This window comes from Taudactylus pleione, unplaced genomic scaffold, assembly GCF_031769625.1.
Source record: "Taudactylus pleione unplaced genomic scaffold, aTauple2 ptg001695l, whole genome shotgun sequence".
Taxonomy (NCBI): Eukaryota; Metazoa; Chordata; class Amphibia; order Anura; family Myobatrachidae; genus Taudactylus; species Taudactylus pleione.
Window position 1 is genome coordinate 58,079 of NW_028286092.1, and position 18,773 is coordinate 76,851.

Consider the following 18,773-nt stretch of genomic DNA (forward strand, 5'->3'; position numbering starts at 1 on the left):
CAGACGTTTTTGAGGTTTTATGCGTTTGTCACCTTCGCCTCTCAGGATGCATCCTTTGGGCGCCGGGTACTCCTTTCAGCACAGGAGCGTCCCCGCCCTTAGTTGAACTGCTTTGGGACATCCCCAAGGTCAACCCTGTGGACCCCCTATGGACCCTGAAGTAGAAAACAAGAGATATGGTAAGAACTTACCTTTGTTATCTCTGTTTCTACGAAGTCCATAGGGTCCACAGGGCGCCCGCCCTGACGCACCTGGCTTCAAATGGGCTGTGTGGCTGGTCACCGGTTTTCCGTCTCCCATTTCTGTGAGTATGGTTTCTTGTGTGTTCCAGTCTTCCTTCTCTCTGTTTAGTCTCCTCCTCCGGCCTTAGCTGCTTACCAACTGAGGTGCCTGTGGCCGAGGCGGGGTATAGAGGAGGACGGACCCAAGTGCATCCTGGGAGCAGCAAAGCTTTAACTGCGTGGTGCCCGTGGATCCAGATCCAGCTATACCCCAAGGTCAACCCTGTGGACCCTATGGACTTCGTAGAAACAGAGATAACAAAGGTAAGTTCTTACCATATCTCTTGTTTTCGCACATTTAGTTATTAAAGATTCCACATATATCTCTCTTCTGTGCTCCTGTAACACTTTCATGGGTGCTCTGATGTCCTACAATATGACTTGCAGGATCACGCCACCTATATTAGAGCTTTAAATACTAGGGAAAAAAATACAAAAGAATTGAACAGAGGTACAGGAAAGTGAGAAAGATGTAATTATAAGGCAACCTTGTGAGAAGTAGCGTAAGCCTCCACAACTCTGTGTGTGAGATGTGATGTGTGTAGTGTATGCTATAGTAGATGACTTGGGGGGTGATGTATCAAACATTCTAAAGAGTGGATAAGTTGGGCTTAGCAACCACTCAGCTTCTACCTATCATTTTATAGAATATACTAGATAAATGCTACCTCGGAGCTGATTGGTTGCTATGGGCAACTTCACTTGTCCACTCTTTTTAGAGCAGGGGTTGGCAAAAAAGCGGCCCTCCAGCTGTTGTTAAACTACAAATCCCAGCATGCATTGTAACAGTTTTAGTAGGGCATGCTGGCATTTGTAGTTCTACAACAGCTGGGGGGCCGCTTATTGCCCACCCCTACTTTAGAGGGTCTGATTCATTTCCCTCTAACAGTCATAAGTCCTCCTTTTTAATTAATTGTATATCAATTTATGTGGTATGAATATTTGCATTTCCTTACAGTGCATAATTGCAGGCTATACAAAGTTGGATGGAAGCGTAAATACAGCTAATTCAGACAATTCTTTTACCCCAAGTATAGGCTGGTGCACGTGTGAGCTGATGTTGATAAGTAATAAGCTACGCATATGGATAGTGGGCAGGGCAGAGCACAGATGCGTACAGCTCTGCTTCCAGGCGAACATACGCATCCTTTTCCATGCACGTAAAGAGGGAGCATCTGCGGTAGAGTTGCGTTCAACTCTGAATTGACCCTGTAGTTTGTGTAGGAGAACTATCTCCTCTATAGACCATGGGGTACATTTAATAAGTGGTGGGTTTGGTTCTGGTTCTGGCTGCGATTGTGGTGGAAAATGAAGGGAAACAACAGATCTGGTATTCTGCCTTTTACAGATATATTTTTCACATAAAAAACACTCACATTTACAACAATAAAATATAGCCCTGCATAAAATCTTTGTTCTCTCCAACCATAGTAGTGCACATCTTCCTACCAGAGAGCAGGGTTATGTCCTGCACCACTAGGAGATTCCTCAGATTCGTTTCCTTTGTCATCCACATAAGTACAAGTAGTGAGATCTGCTTCTACTGTGCTGTCATTCATTTATACTTCAAGTTGGAGGCACTCATGTATATAAAGTGTGGTTTTAAAATTGGATCCTTCTAGTGTGTTAAAGCATAATACTGTGAGTTCTATTCGCTGAAAAACTTACTATGGCTTTCCTTTGTTTACCTCTTTTTCTTGTTTGTTGGGCTTTTAGTATATTATTATTTAATATATCATTAAAATTTGTATTGCAGTATATAATTAGTGGGTTACTTATGTACACCACCATAGTATAACTTCCTTTCTCATTTCATTGAACATGATCATGTTGTAGTTATTAGCGGTAGCACCCTATGAGTTGAATATAAATCTGTTATAGTGTCAATGGTGAAGTTATTTAATCGGAGGGGGATATCATTGCCAACAATTATTATTGAAAGATAACAGCAGTGACTACTCCCTCATAGGACTCTAATTCATTTACCCATCCATGCTGAATCCCTCAATTACACTGAAGGACAGTGTTATGAATTGAGCTGTTGGAAAACCTGGGAGTGCTTCATAAAATAACAAGAGGTAATAACTATTGAATATCTCCTGGAACATATAAGAAACAGACCACTATATATAACAATTATCCTGATGAAAATGAGTAACGTGTGCAATTAATAGCAATAGACAGATTTTTGCATTAAGATGTTAATGATTAATTCCCACAGTTCCTCTTAACACATAAAACATTAGATTATCCATCATTTCAAGTTCTCAGCCAAAATGATGTCCGGTAAGCCTCATCCTCTCTCTCATGTAGTAGTAGATTGTAGTAGAGGACCATTAGCCGGTGCTACTAATGGCTGAACAGGCAAAGTACTGTGTGATCTCTGGATCCGTTCCCTAGAACAACAAACAGTGGAATTAGAAAATATAATGGCCGTCAGAATGAGAATTCAAGTCCATCTTCTTGTAGGGCACAACTTACATGTTAAGAGGATGTATAAACAATACACTACTGAGGGGGACATTTCTGAGACTGATGCACAGATAACAGAACACAAAAGTTGCTGTAACTCAGCAACCAATCAGTTTTTCTAGTACAGTTTGAATAAATTAAAGGCAGCATCTAGAGCTCTTTAGCCTCAGTGAGCCCACTGGTTGCTAATCACATGTTAGTATATATTATACTAAGGATGTGGTTCCCAAACTGGGTTCTGTGGTACCTGGGGTGCAAATAAATTACTTGGGCCACCATATTTGTAGGCTGGGCCATGTGCTACCTGTTAGCCTTAGAACGTCAGAGTGCAGCCAATTACACAGGCTGCACTACTTGTGTGTGGCTGTGCTGTACAGCCCCATCTGTCTTCTCATTTCTCCTCCCTCCTTCTCTGTGCAGCAAAGTGAGAAGAGGTTAATGAGCACCAAATATTTGCTGCCAATACAACAAGGGTGAATGAGCGCTCTGCACAGATTCCTGTCCTGATGGGAGAATTCATTGTTGTCTCTTCTTCACCAGTCCAGCCCTGACTTTGGTCCACCCACCCAAGTTTGTCACATCCTCTGTGTGCATCTCTGCTCCCTGTCTGTGTCCCTATCTGTCCCTCTCTATCTCCAAAATGTAATATGTACCTGTTTCTCTGTCAATCCTTTGTGGGTATATCTCCCATTGTCCCTCATCCCAGCTATTCCCCCTATGTTTTTTTGGGGGGAGATTCATTTAAGTATGAAGTTCCAACTGTGCACACAGCAGGTTATTACTGATGAAAAGTCTAGCTTACTCTTGCTTGCACCTCTATGGGGTGCAAGAAAAAACGTGTTAGGAATTCCCATCATAGGACCCACATTGTATTAGTGCACAAGGTTCCAACAGAACCTCGAAGCTAATGGAGGAGTCTATTTACTAAGCTTTAGATGGAGATAAAGTGGACAAAGCTAAAGTACCAATCAACCAGCTCCTAGCTGTCATTTTTCAAACACAGCAGTTAGGAGCTAATTGGAATGCACTTGATCTTAGTAAATAGCTCCCCCCTGGCCTAGGGATGCTGTGAAAAAAATGCTGAGGACCTAAGGGGACCATGTACCAAACAAAGTTTGGGAACCACTGTACTAGGGTATGTTAACCATTGAATGCAAAAGAACCAAATTGTAACTCACTTGAAAGCTTTTTCTTTTTCCCGATCAGAGAAAGAGCGTGCGGTTTTTGAGAGAAATGCGGATCGGTAAGTTTTGCCACTTGTGGGTTTGTTGATATCGTATCGACCAACGCCGACTGGGTTCTGCAATGTGACAAGTACAGTAGATTAACTGAATGTGAGAAACAAGGGGACTGGATAATCCGGAGGTTCTAATACTCTGTCTAAGACATAAGCTTTCAATTTGAAGACAGTACTAATTCAGGGTCCATATTCATAAACGTGGCGAACAGAAGGAAAATGCTAAAAGTATTTGAAACTATTTTTATACTATAAAGCAAAAAAATAAAAAGCTTGCTGTAAATGTGAGTGCGAAATACCCATAGATCTCAGGGAGTTACTGTGTAAGTTTGTGCAGAGCAACCCAAAATCTTAGGAAGAGCTAACTTAGGCCGAGTCAGCACCAGTAATGCAGAAATAAAAAGAACATCTATATTCTATGCACAATAAACTTACATTACTTCCAAAGAGGACTCTGCATGACTTTCTGTCAAATCGCTTAGCAGAGGTCAGGAAGGGAACCGAGGACTGCCTCACAGAAGCGAACACTGATTTTACATCATAGGAACCAGGACCTGGGGAATGCTATCATGAAAAACAATAGATCAAGATGCAGTGACACACAGTATATTAGTATAACACAGGCATAACAGGCCGCACAGACACTTCCTGTAAGAACTCTTGCTGCGCGTACATAAACATTGCAGATGTTATTGCCTAGGTGTCATTAGTATTGATACTGGAAGCTAGTCACTAGGAGGACTGTCACAGATCACCCCACTAACCATGTGCACTTTATTGCTCCCTCTAGGGACTGATTCTGAGCCAGACAAAGTGGCGTACGTGTTTGCGCTCTTCTGTCACAGTCTCACCTGTGACTTTATGCTAATTCTACAATAAGCACTTGGTGTACAGCCGTGCGCAGGAATGTGCAAGGACTGAGACAGCCACTTTGTGCATCTGTAGGTGCTACATTACTGCTTGGTGCGTCACTGCTAGGTGCAGATTCTCCGTCAGAGTGTGGCCTCCAATGCACGCAATTAAGCATCTGATTCCAAAACCCCTCCTGCGACACACCCGCAAAACTCCCATAACACACCCATAAGATGCATCTTCCTGTGTCAGAAGAGCCACCTCCCAGTTACCGTTCAGGAATGCCCAATACATTTCTGATTCCATGCAAAGGTATCATTGGGTCCTGCGACTTTGTACCCACATACTGTGGGACGCTCAAGCTGAAATTTAAACGCATGCAAAGTTGAAAAAACATTGACCAATGCGAGAATATCGGCATTGGAACATACTCATAATAGGGCTCAATGGGTACATTTACTCAAGTGAGTTTTTAGAAGTGGAGATGTTGCCCATAGCAACCAATCGGATTCTAACTATTAGATTCTAGTTAAATGTTAAGTAGAATCTGATTGGTTGCTATGGGCAACATATCCACCTCTAAAAATTCTCACTTTATTAAATATATCCCCTAGTGTCTTCATTTACCTTTATGTAGCATATGTGGTGTAGCACTTGCATGAAAGTACGTGATCACCAGCCAGCATCAGTGGGCTACTATAATTATATATGAGACGCAAGAGTGGGATGGCCAAGTATAAGCTTCCCCAATATATCATTTCTGCACGATTCATGCTGCCCAATAGACACCAGCACAGCAGTTCCAATGCCTTATTTAGCCCCTCAGTTCCTTCCATCTTTAACATACTGTATGTGCAGTCCTTTTAAATAACCAGCTCTGGAAAGCTGTGTTCTATATGTACAGTACATACATTTTGTATTAAGGAATGTATCAAATTCAGGATTCTGTTGGAGACTTGGATGGACCTTAACAGCAACTCAAACATTTGGGATTCATTTAGATCCATGGGATTCAGCCAACTAAACCCAAATTCTGAGCTTACAGGAATGTTAGTGCACAAAACACTTGTTACAGCCAGGAGTCAAAATACTATTTTATCATGCTAAGTCTTAATATGCAATTAAGTAATGGAAACATATTATATGGCCCATCCATAGTTGTGTACATTTGCATAAAGGGTGCATTTGTATACATTCACACCCATCCAAGTTTCCATGGTAATACAGGCTAGATTTTGAAGCAGACATCCTGCAAATGGTTTGTACTGGATAATCAAATCCTGAATACTGACAAGTGGCCGGGGACAGTGGGCAAGCGAGCTGTAGAATATCCTGTCCGTTGGAGTTTTTGGAAAGCGATGAATTGTTCCAAACTTGCCATGTTTCTTTTTTTGATCATTTTCAAGATCTTCAATGAATGACTTTGCATCAAAGTATCCTAGCTCTGTCTGATAATATTCCTAGGGATATAATGAAACAGACATAAATACACACACAGAATAACCACCATATTCTGGCCACTTGTTTTTGCCTTTTTGGGAGAATGTAGGTGGGTTGAGTCTAGCACGTGATGTTCTGAAGCTATATCATGTGCACTGTGAATATATTTCATACACTTCTATTAGCACATTCAGTCATATTTTTAACCTCCATCTGTATTGAATCAGGAATACTAGAAGCAGAATTTAGGGTTGGCCATCGACCATTGATGATTGGCAACCATCGATGGTCTGATGTCGATCATAACTAGTTTTACCGTCAATCGGAGGCCACCAATGGTGAACATCAATGGCAAAATCCAAATGGCTAATGCCGGCTGTGTTCAGCGCATGCGCAGAGTTAAACCATTGATGGCTCAATCATTGATGGTTTCTTACTGATGGTTTGAAACCATTAGCCATGGATAACAGAGCCGTTGTTGGTCGACCCTAGTAGAATTTTGTGCACATGGTTGGCGTAGCAGCACTGATAGCAGAAAGGCCGAGTTTTGCATAAAAAAAAAATCCTGTGGATATTCATGTCCCTGATGTCCACTCAAAGCACTAATCTTATAGGTAGGCATGGTATGTAAAACAGTATCTATGCTTATAAAGTAAATGCAAAAAAGATGAGGCAGTTTGTGTCCAGTTCTCCAAAGAACAGGAAACCCAATGTAAGGGCCGATGCAGATTTGAACGTAACTTTGTTTTGCAATTGGCTTCTGAGTGTTTTTGTGCTGTGTATGCTCCATAGCTGAGTCCTATGCAACTCAGTCGCATGACCGCTTCGCAGGCCTATCAACAGAATTGCGTGCTATGCAGAGTAGTGTGTACACAGCGATATGGCTGTTATCAGACTGGTGCATTCATAACAATGGTGTCTATGAAAGCGAGCAAATGCATAGGGACAGTGGGCTGAACAGATGGGACAGCACAGTTGGTATAGTGGTTAGCATTGCAGACTCACAGTTCCAAGATCAGGAGTTCAGTTCCTGACCAAGGCCTTCGGCTCTCCCAGTTTCCTCCCAGACTCCAAAAAACATAGCGTAGATTTACTGACTTCTGATAAAAAAGGACCCTAGTGTGTATGTATGTTCATGGGATACGGACCATAGATTGTAAGAACCATTGGGGCAGTGAAGGACTGAATTGTTCTTTGTAAAGCGTAGCATTATATATTCTAAATGTAAATAAATAAATGCGTACAGCTCTGCAAACAGGTGATCAACCACATTAGTTTCCTGTGCGCACAGTAGCGTATAACTGCATCCAACTTACATTCAACCCCTCATCGGCCCCATAGTGTGAAACTTGTGAGATTATTATATATATATAAATAATATAAAATAAGAGATATGGTAAGAACTTACCTTTGATATCTCTATTTCTGCAAGGTCCATAGGGTTCCACAGGGATACCTTGGGTTATAGTCATGGCTTGGCCATCGGGCACCACACAGTTAACTTTGTGCTCCCAGTATGCACTGGGTCCCCCTCCCCCAGGCCAAGGCACCTCAATTCAGTAATAAGCCAAGGCCATAGGAGGAGAGAAAAAGAGAGAAGGAAGTCTGGAATACACAAGAATCACATTCTCACAACAGGGAGACGGAAAATCGGTGACCAGAACCAGACCCATATGAAGCACAGGGCGACAGGGTGGGCTCCTTGTGGAACCCTATGGACCTTGCAGAAATAGTGATAACAAAGGTAAGTTCTTACCATCTCTCTTATTTTCTGCAGCAGGCTCCATAGGGTATCCACAGGGATACCTTGGGAGTTCCCAAAGCAGTATCCTCAACGGTGGGGGCGCTCCTGTGCAGAAAGGAGCTGCCCATGATGGACCCACAGACCTCATAGAATGAGCAGTAACAGAGGGCGGAACAGGAATGCCCTCATGACTGTAAGCCTCAGAAATCGCCATGCGAATCCACCTGGCCAACGCTTGCTTGTTGGCCGGCCAACCCTTCTTATGGAAACCATAGAGGACGAACAAAGTGTCCGACTTCCTAAGGGAACTGGTATGGTAAAACCGTAGAGCTCGTACCACAAGGTCTTGTGAGTTAAAGGCCGGCACTACAATTTCCCCATTAATGTGGAAACTATAGACCACCTTAGGCAGGAACCCAAGGCAAGTCCGAAGCACTGCCCTGCTGCTGTGAAAAACCAGAAAGAGCCCCCAAATCTGACACCCTCCTGGCGGAAGCAATAGCCAGGAGAAACACAGTCTTAGCTGTGAGCCATTTGAGATCCACTGAGCCCAGTAGTTCAAATGGAGGTCAATTCCCAAGGAGCCACAGTAGGCACAAAGGGAGGCTGTATGCGAAGAGCACCCTGCATAAAAGGTGCGAACATCCGAGAGTGGAGCAATCCTCCACTGAAACCACACAGACAGTGCGGAAACATGTACTTTCAATGAGGCTAGACGAAGACCCTTATCTAATCCTGCCTGGAGAAAAGCCAGAACCCTGGATATCCGAAATACCTGGGAATCGTACCCCCTGGGGCGACACCATTCAAAGAAGGTATGCCATACCCTGTGGTAAATCCTGGCAGAAGCAGGTTTCCGAAGCATGGATGTCTCAAGACCCACGCCGTCAAAGACAGACGACTCAAATCCGTGTAAACACAAGGACCCTGAGACAACAGGTCCGGACGTTGAGGAAACAGCAACAGAGCGTCTATGGAGAGACTCTGAAGATCTGAGTACCAGTGACGTCCGACCACACTGGAGCCACCAGCAGGATCATGCCTCCCTCTTGCTTGAACTTCTTCAATACCCGAGGAAGAAGGGAGAAAGGAAGAAACAGGTACGCAAACTGGAAGGTCCACCGAACCGACAGAGCGTCTACCAGGAGAGCCTCTGCGTCTCTTGTTCTGGACCCGTACACTCTTAGCTTGCATTTGTATCTGGAGGCCATGAGATCTATCTCTGGAAAACCCCATTTGTCCACCAGGAGTTGGAAGACCTCCTGGTGAAGTGACCACTTCCCTGGATGTACATCGTGTCGACTGAGGAAGTCCGCTTCAGAGTTGAGTACTCCTGGAATGAACACTGCCATATGGAATCTCATGCATGAACACCACACATTATGCACAGTTAAGCTGCTAACATGATGCTCAGTAGCGAATGCACAATATCCTGCATGCGAACGCTGTTTATTAGCTGCATGCGTGCACATCTGCCCCAAATCAGATAAACCTAACTAGCGTCTTTACATCAAACCCCACATACTCACACATTACATATTCACATACAAGGTTCCAAAAGCTTTAAGGTATAAGATTCAAGTATGCACATTTACTATAATTGCTATGAAATAAAGATTATTTTGTAACTAAGGTTTTATATGTGATAAGTAAGCCATGTTTGGTATTGTACTGATGCATACTCTCTCAACAGTATTCCGGTAACATCGATGTAGAGATCGCAACAGGCATTCTCAAGTTATGGACCGCAGAGACTTCAAGCAACAAAATGAACATTATATGACCAACCATTAGGATTTGCATGAGGTGGGAAACCAGAGACCACCAGTTGTTAGAGGCTGGACTGTGTATATTTGAACCAACCTGTTAAATGCCTTGTAACATATGCCCTCTCCTTTAGGACCAATGGTATTAGCAACAAACTTCTCTATTGTGTTGTCTATTTCTGGAGGGTATAAATATGTGTGCTCTGACCCTGGGTTTCGAGTCTTCGTGCTGAATGCTGATTGACGAGGGGTTTCTTGCTGATGCCTACATCTGGTCCAGAGCGCTGCGTATGTATAACTGTACTTGGGTCTGTATAATTCCTTTGCGCTAAATTTGTACTTATAACTAGCGTGTAACTGACTGTACTTTTGCTTGAATAATATTTTGTGCTTTGGAACCACAGGTTCTAGGTCTGGAGTCTTTATTTACTGTATAACTGCGTACGCAAAATAGCGTCGTCCTTAGAGGTTTATAGGCAGGATATCAGAAGGTATAGGCAGGGGTGTATAGAGGTTCAAAGGCAGAATCCTTAATCCGACCATGTGATCCATCCCATCTGAAGAGGATCAGCCTCTGTAGAGGTCTTGAACGAAACTGGGCATATTCCACCATGTCGAATGTCGACACCATGGAAATCAGTAATCTCAATGCCAAGTGAATGAACACCTGGCGACCCTGGAGACAGGAACGTAACCTGGTATGTAGGGCTGAGATCTTCTCCTCTGTAAAGAAGATTCTCTGCTGCTGAGAGTCCAACAGTGCTCCCAGATGCATCATCCTCTGAGATGGCATCAGTGAGGACTTTTTCCAATCGATCAGCCGTGAGTATGCAACACCGATATTGTCAGTTGCAGATGATTGCGAAGTACCTCCGGAGACCCTGCTAGGAAAAGCAGGTTGTCCATGAAAGGTAACAGGCGAACCCCCTGTAACCGCAGGCGAGCCGCCATGACCGCCATTACCTTGGTGAACACCTGCGGAGCCGCGGAAAGAACAAACGGCAGCGGTTGAAACTGGTAATGGTGATCCAATACAGCAAATCTGAGAAACCTCTGAGGAGCCGTAGCAATGGGGATATGCAGGTAGGCATCCTGAATATTCAGGGACACCATGAAATCCCCAGGTTCCATAGCTAATATAATGGAACGTCGAGTCTCCATACTGAACCGAGGGACCCTCAGAGACTTGTTGAGAGCCTTGAAGTTGAGAATAGGACGGACAGAACCGTTCGGTTTTGGTACCAAAAAGAGATTGGAATAAGAACCCATCCCCCTGAGGGACGGGGGGACTGGAACTATGACCCCGTCTTGGAGCATAGAACTTACCACTTTCTGGATTTCCAGAGCCTTTGTGGAATGAAGGCCTACCTCCGGAGTGTAGGAAACAAAACTGATGGGGAGGCCTTCTGTTGAAGGAGAGGGCGTACCCGTGAGAAACCACTTCTCTGACCCAGGTGTCTGTGATAATCATCCACCAGTGCTGGGCAAACCAAAGAAGTCGGCCTCCCACCCTGGGGTTCCCCAAGGGGAGGCCCAACTCATGCTGAGAGTTTGCCCTAGGCTTGGTGACAAGGCGTCTAGCACTCCAAGGTCGCTTCTTGGACTAGGGTGTCTTCCTGGTGGCTCCTGATGGCCTGGGAAAAGACTGCACCTTCTGCTTACCTTGAGGACGATCGTCTTTTCAGCCTAAGTAGCAGTCCTAGACGGAGCCTGAGGCGATGGCAGACATGCAGACTTTGCAGCTGCCAATGTACTTACAATTTTATCCAGGTCTGGGCCGAAGAGGACCAGACCATTAAACGGCAAGCCTTCCAGGCCCTTCTTTGAATGCAGACGTGGAATCTAAGAACGTAACCACCACGATCGGCAAGCCGAAACTGCTGCTGCTGAAATCCTGGAAGTAAGCAGGCTAACATCCAACGCTGCTTCGCTAATATAAGTAGCAGAATCACGGATACTACCAGCACCGTCTGCTCCTCAGAAGCATCAGAGGAGAATGACGATTAAAAAGCATCAGCCCATTTTTCCATGGCCCAAGCCACCCAACAGACCGCTATGAGCAGTCTGGCGGATCCCCCGGCCAAAGAGTAAATGGATGTTAAGTAAATCTCTACCTTGCGGTCCGAAACGTCCTTAAATGAGGACATAGACGGCATGGGTAAGATTGCACTCTTAATCAGGCGTGTCACATGGGAATCCACCTGAGGAGGGGTGTCCCACTTAGTGAAGTAATCCTCTGCAAAGGGATAAGAATATGAGTCTCTTTTGGGGCTGAAACATTCTGCCTGGGAATTTCCACGCTTCCTCCATATGGTCCACCAGCTGACCAGAGAGGAAAAACTGACGCCTTACCTTTTAAAGTATGCGTAAGACGATGCAGTCTCAGGGAGACAGTCATCCTCCATAACCCTGCGGAAAGCTTTAATTAGCCCGGATACATAAATCCTGCACTTATACTCAACCGCTTAAGTGGGTCGTTCCGAGTCAGATTCCGGGAGCTCCCCTTCATCTGACATCATCATCGTCATAATGTGGTAACAGTGGCGCTACTAATGGTCTCTCAGCAGGCCGTAGAGCGGGCACCTGCAAAACGTCCGTTAAGTTCTGTACTGTGGCGGACCGAGGGCCTGATTCAGAGACGGATGCTCTGAAAGAGCGCTCGCTCTGATTCAGGGCGTTTTTTTTTTTGTGCGGCCTTCAGGCAACTCGCATAGCTGTGGGTGACCACCCACAGCTATTGCGACCGGCCAGGCCATCGCGACCATCGGGGCTTGTGGTAGGGTCTTGTGGACGCAAGCCTCAGAGAGCTTCCGGCTCTAATAGAGCCGGAAGCTCTCCCACTGACATCACTGGTGATGTCAGTGGGGCCACCCACAAACGGCAGGCGTTCGCTTGGGAACGCCTCAGTTTGTGAAGCCACCCCCCCGCCACGCCTCCAAAATGGTGCGAGCTGTCGATCAAAATTGATAGCCGCCCCGTTTTGGTGCAAGACCCGGAGCAACGGAGCGCCCGTCGCTAGCCGGGTCTCACGCGTGCGCACGTCAGAGCCGGCGCTTGCCTGCACTAACAGCGCTATCATCAACCACTCAGATGCTAAGTCTGAAGTGGGAATAGCGCTACCTGACCAAACATTAAGCTGTAGGAGAGGTAGGATGGTGGGGGACCCAGGCTCCACATTCCTACTCAGCGTTGCTGTGCATCCAAGATGGCCACCGTGCGTTCTGTAGGCGGAGCCGTGGGGAAGGATCCCAAGCACCAGCGCGCCAAGCCTCAGTAGAAAGGCAGCTGGTGCAGTGAGAGAGGGGTCTTTCCCATAGTCTAAAACCGGAAAAGCACCCTCTCTGGCAGGCCATTAACCCTCAGGATGCTGGAGCGCTTCCTTAATGCTCCAGCCCCATATCCCTGGTGGTCTAGTGGTAGCGCAGGATGAGTACCTGGCTCCACTAACTGCACCCCTCAGGTAGCCCCCAGCCCTGAGGACACTGGACTGTGCCACAGTGGGCTCCGTCCGCAGACGCCCCCTGTGCTTACCTTGTTGCTCCCTGTGCACCTGACCACAGTCCTGCTAGCTGGGACCCCCAGAAAAGCCTGCCGAGTTCCCTGGTTCAGTACCGGTGGCTCAGCGCCAGCAGGGGTGTAGGTGGGGTAGTGGGGGCTTCCGCTGGACTGTCCCCACTAGCCGCACTTGCAGTCTTCTTAACTTCGGGGCTGTTTTTGCCAGCAGCCCCCATGCAGTGACCCGACTATGGCCGGGTACCAACTGAAACTGAGGTGCCTTGGCCTGGGGGCGGGGTTATAGGAGGGGGGCCCAGTGCATGCTGGGAGCACAAAGTTAACTGTGTGGTGCCCGATGGCCAAGCCAGGACTATAACCCAAGGTAACCCTGTGGATACCCTATGGAGAATGCTGCATAAATATATTTTAAATAAACAAATTCAAATGTTTTCTGTATTAGTTCCCTAATCGTAAACAATTATAGACATTCCACCCATAACTGCACCAAGTGGGACAATAATAACACCAATTTGACCTACAATGTTACAAGTTTCTCCAGATAAAGTTGGCCAAATCTGGCAATTTCCACATACAATTTATTCATTTACCACCCCTGCAGTGTCTTTGATCAAGAGGTCATAAAATCTTGTGGGTGGCTGTATTTTATTGTACTGTATTGTATTGTATAGGGTGCAGTTATTCAACCTCACCTCCTGATGGTCAGATCTGCCTTATTCAGAGATGTACGCAAACCCAATGGTGTGAGATCTGTGCATGTGCAGATCTCGTTCTGAGAGATCGCTAGCAGTGCCCCCTAAGCCACAACATGAATGACAAGCTGCGGCAGTTTGGGGACTGGGTGGTCTTGAAAACAGATGTGTCGGCCCCGTTTTTGAGGCACGCCGTGGCCAGTGTCTGCGTCTTGCAACACAGGGTTACTCAGATGGCAGATGTTCCCACAGAGTGAGCCGATGCTGCACCCCTCGGATCTGCAATGCATACAGTAGGCGTCATTTTAAACTAGACGCCACCTGTGGCATAAGCATATTATTGCACAGCCGCTGCATGCAGAGTCGCAGTCTGTGCATTATCACCCATCTCTGATCAGGCCCAGAGTCTTCTGGATTTCCAAGTTGGCCACAGAACAGAGAAGATTGCTTTTTCTTATTTTTTTAAACAAGGGAATATTGTGATCATTACATGGTAGCCATAAATCACAAACAATACTTAAAGAGAAGTATACCATTTATATAATAATTGAAAATAAAAAAGTACAGGCATATACTATTGTATACCTCCTGTACCGTTCGTCATATACTGGTTCCCTAATTTCTTATATTCAGTTTTATACATGTACATACTATATGTGGTCAGCATCTTCCATTCAATGACCTCTAATGGAAGCGTTCCACTTTGTAGCATACTTACAGGTGTAGCAAAGTGTCCGTACAGGATGTGCTGTGATCTTGGCCCGGTGAATAGGTCATAAGGTCCTCTTTTACCCACAACGTGCTTCAAGGTTTCATCTATGGAGCATTTTAGGTTGTAGGTTCCTGGTCCCGGCACACATTCCTGAAATATGAGCAGTGCATTAGGAAAGCAATGACACACGGCCCCTCTCATCCCATAATCACTTACATTGCTGCTTGCTGAGCCACATTTAGTCGTTTCGCTGTCCATTATACCCTTGGAGCTGGCAGACTCTGAAGCCCTCTCTTCTATGAGTGTGTGGATTCCCTGCTTTGCCGTAAGTTCCAGGTCCTGGGGTACAATTCTGTGTGGAGGACAGAAACAGGAATCATGAACAAAATAGATCACATAGCAAACATTCATCTGCATGTGACATCATTCACACACTGCCAGGAAGGGGGTACAGAACTGATTCAGGTGTCTATTTATTAAGATGAGAAAAGTCCTTTCTCTGGTGTTTTCACCAAAGGGCTTTTCTGTGCTTTTATTACATTATTAACAGATTAGCACCAGTGAAATCAGTTTGTGAGGCTTACCCCCGCCCCTATAAATCTCTATGGAGATGGCAGCTTACTGTAATTTATTCAGATTGCGTTACACTGTACCCGACAACGGGGACATGCAAAAATGGAAATACTTTGCTTCGCCAGCGTCGGGTCAAGCTACCGTGTAAAACAGAGGGGGCGCTGCCAGGGCATGCTTATATTACTGTGACCGTTCGCCGGCAGCACTAGGCTGGGAATTGGTTAATCGGTCCCATAAATGCACAGTGTGTACCTAGAACTAGCCTACAGTTTGGCTGACCCACAATGTGTAGAGGATTATTGTGCATATTCCTAGAACTCCTCTATCACTGTTTAACATGCTCTACCTTTAATTCGTCCTTGAATCGCACATCTTTAGTGTTACACAGTCCTCGCACGCTGGCAGGTTTCTTTTCCATTAGCTCCAGAAATGACTTTATGTTGTATCGACCCGGCCCCATGTTTTGCTTCTAAAGTAATCAAGCATACAAACGTTTCAGAAAATTGATTCATGTTTCCCAGAGTGTAAATTACAGCTTCACCTCACCAGCAAACGGTTCCTCTCCCATGTTTCCTTGTACAGGACATGTGGCATCACAGTCAGCCGTTCTGTTTCTTCTGCTCTTTTCCATCCAGGCGTAGATGCAACTCGCTCCAGAACGAAAGGATTATAGGGATTATAGGTTCCAGGCCCTAAACGTCTTGCCTGGATTAAATCACAGTCTTTTTACAGATACAATTTATGTCCAACATTCACATTCTTACTTAAAAATAAGAAAAAACGTGAAAAATGTTTTCTTTCTCAAGAAAAACATATAGAGAAAACCAGTCTTACCCTATAAAATACAGCCCTGCAATCAACAGAGGCTTAGGTAGATGAGGGACAGAGGGGGTAAGTGGTGTCCTGTGACCTCTAAAAGGACATTATTGTTATTCGGATGTAGCCTTGAACTGTACATCTTTCATAAACTTTCTTGAATCTAAAATCAACTTCATCAACTAGATCTTATTTAATAACATGGTGCAATGAGCATGAACTGTTTCAATCCACAGCAACCAACCAGATATCACTTTACAGGACTCTAGAGACACAAATTAATTTATGTAGTTGCCATTGGCTACTGCATGTTCCCCTCCTAATATTTTATGAAATATGTTCTTTAGAGTTTCTTAGCCAGTGGTGTATCATATATGTACTCACTGTCTCTGAAGTTGCCCTCTTGCAGTAAGGTACTTGTGTGTAGGAACCAGGTTTCTTAAATTCAGGATAAACCGCAGATACATCAAATCTATGGGATAAGATAGAAAATCTAAATGTAACTATTTATGTAAAAAAATGTATTTGTTGTTCACTCATTGGTTCGTGGCTAAAAAGTGTGTAAACATTAAAGAACAGTGGGGCCTGATTCACTACGGATAACTATTGCAATCGCGGCTGCGATTACGCACACAGGTGTGCTGAAACAATATGCTAATGAATGCTATCGCAATGCCGTCGCACAGCCAACATAAAGACGCCCACTACCGCTATGTCACATCCGTAATACCTTGCAGTGCTGTGTATACATCGGGAACATCGAGTAACATCGGCCCCTCACGCACAATTACAGCAGGTATGACCTTACTCATAAATTGCTCGTTGCACGCAGTGAGTACTCAAGCTGTGTATGCCGTCGCAGTGGACAATTTATGCACGTCCATGCAACGGCGTTCAAACGGACAGGCACGCCAACGTTTCTCCAGCCACTCCTCCATCACCACCCCCAAACACCCTCCTGTCCTTCAGTCTGTGATGGCTTTGTATCGATCGCAATGCTAACTCACGTACGCACACTGCAATGCATACGAAGTACGTACCATCGGCCGATTTGCGATCCGTAATGAATCAGGCCCAGTGACCGCAAACCATGACTGATTCTACATAAGTAACTAATTGCTTCCTGACCATATGATAGAGGTTCCCAAACTCCGCCATACAGTCCATGTTTTAAGGATATCCATGCTTGAGCACAGGTGATCTACCGTATATACTCGAGTATAAGCCGAGTTTTTCAGCACAAAAAGTGTGCTGAAAAAGTACCCCCTCGGCTTATACCCGAGTCAAGTGTAGCGCTGACCGGACGGAGTTCGGTCAGCGCTACACACTGCCAAACACACAGCCGCCGGAGCCGGCGGCTGCGTGTTTGGTGTAATCAGCAGCGGCTGAGAGTCTGTCAGACTCTCAGCGGCTGCTGCTGCTCCCACTGCGGGAGCCATCTTCCGGCTCCCGCAGTGGGTGATGGGAGACAAGTCGTCATGACGACGTCTCTCCCATGAAAGCGGCCGGAGGAGCGGACAGCGGCGGGACCAGGAGCGGGATTTTCAGGTAAGTGTTTTTTTTTTTTATTCTTGTTAAGTCTCTCTCTACTGCGGGGGGGGGGGGGGGGGGCGGACTGTATAAATCACCGGGACTCTTGGAAATGGTTGCACCAGTTGTTTAGCAGATTAGAACTTAGATGCTGATTAAGTACCGCCGTGTGTAAAGTGGAATCCAGTTCCGACTTATATATTAAAGTAGGGTCATATGTTAATTTTTCATATACTGCAGTGTCCAAAAGTTGATTATCTAATTCCTGTTTGTACTGGAGAATATTTTGAATATTCAGGATTGAGGATGTTCATGGACACCATTGTTAATACACCGCTATTTAAGGTAAGCTTCCTTATTTGTCACACTTTTACACCCTGATGACAAGACCGCCCAGGTCTTGAAACGTTGGCGAATAAAGTCACTTTTCTTCATTTATAAAGACCGTGGAGTGCCGCCTGTAGCTGTTTTCTGACAGACATCGCATTTTTACATACATACACACATATATATATATATATATATATATATATATATATATATATATATACACTGTACAAAAAAAATAGGCAGCACTCGGAGACTGGATAAGACTCGTGAAACCCTCAGCCGAGGGACTTTTAATCAATCATAGGTCGACGTTTCGGGGTCTTGCACCCCTTCCTCAGGACAGCAGAATAACACAATTCAAACAAACAGACATATTTATATCATAACTACTCACCACTAAACAGGCGCCATGCACACCTGAGCTCCGTCCAGCAGCCGCACTTCCGGTCGCGGCAAGTCCGCAAAAACCGGAAGTGACAATTAGATATCAGGTCTAAAAAATTTGAGAGGAGAGGGTATCCGGTGGAAGAATTGATTAAGGCTAGACAAAAAGCATTGTCTGAGTAGGGAAGAGTTATTGAGAATTGATCCTAAGGACAAAAAGCTAAATCAGCTACCATGGGTCCATGAATACGATGTTAAGAGCAAATATACCAACAAAAGAGCTAAGAAGTTATGGCCCATTATTACATCTGATCCAGAGCTAAAGTGTTTGCACAATACTAAACTATTACCTAGCTATACCAGAGGGAGAAATATCAAAGATCTGGTGGTTAAAACTGATGTGACAAATTTTTTAAAACCTATGCCTAAGC

At 45.1% G+C, this 18,773-nt stretch overlaps 1 protein-coding gene across 1 annotated transcript; it reads right to left on the reverse strand.

Annotated features, from left to right (window-relative positions):
* Window positions 1-2,586: 2,586 nt before the first annotated feature.
* On the reverse strand, window positions 2,587-15,732 carry LOC148439564 (ciliary microtubule-associated protein 2-like). Its single transcript, XM_088464586.1, has 7 exons — window positions 15,629-15,732; window positions 14,926-15,061; window positions 14,716-14,859; window positions 6,135-6,302; window positions 4,426-4,554; window positions 3,932-4,053; window positions 2,587-2,677 (listed from the first exon to the last, which is right to left on the reverse strand). Exons 2-7 carry the CDS (start codon window positions 14,965-14,967, stop codon window positions 2,587-2,589), a joined length of 696 nt encoding a protein of 231 aa, XP_088320712.1. The 5' UTR covers window positions 14,968-15,061; window positions 15,629-15,732.
* Between the last annotated feature and the right edge of the window lie 3,041 nt (window positions 15,733-18,773).

Excerpts from the sequence above, each read along its gene's own strand:
- LOC148439564 (XM_088464586.1), bottom strand. The coding sequence starts at position 14,967 with ATGGACAGCGAAACGACTAAATGTGGCTCAGCAAGCAGCAAT. Across the intron at positions 4,555-6,134 it reads CCCACTGTCCCCGGCCACTT|CATTCCCCAGGTCCTGGTTC; the intron begins GTCAGTATTCAG and ends TTTTCATGATAG. Across the intron at positions 2,678-3,931 it reads GAAAAAGAAAAAGCTTTCAA|GGAACGGATCCAGAGATCAC; the intron begins GTGAGTTACAAT and ends TTGTTGTTCTAG.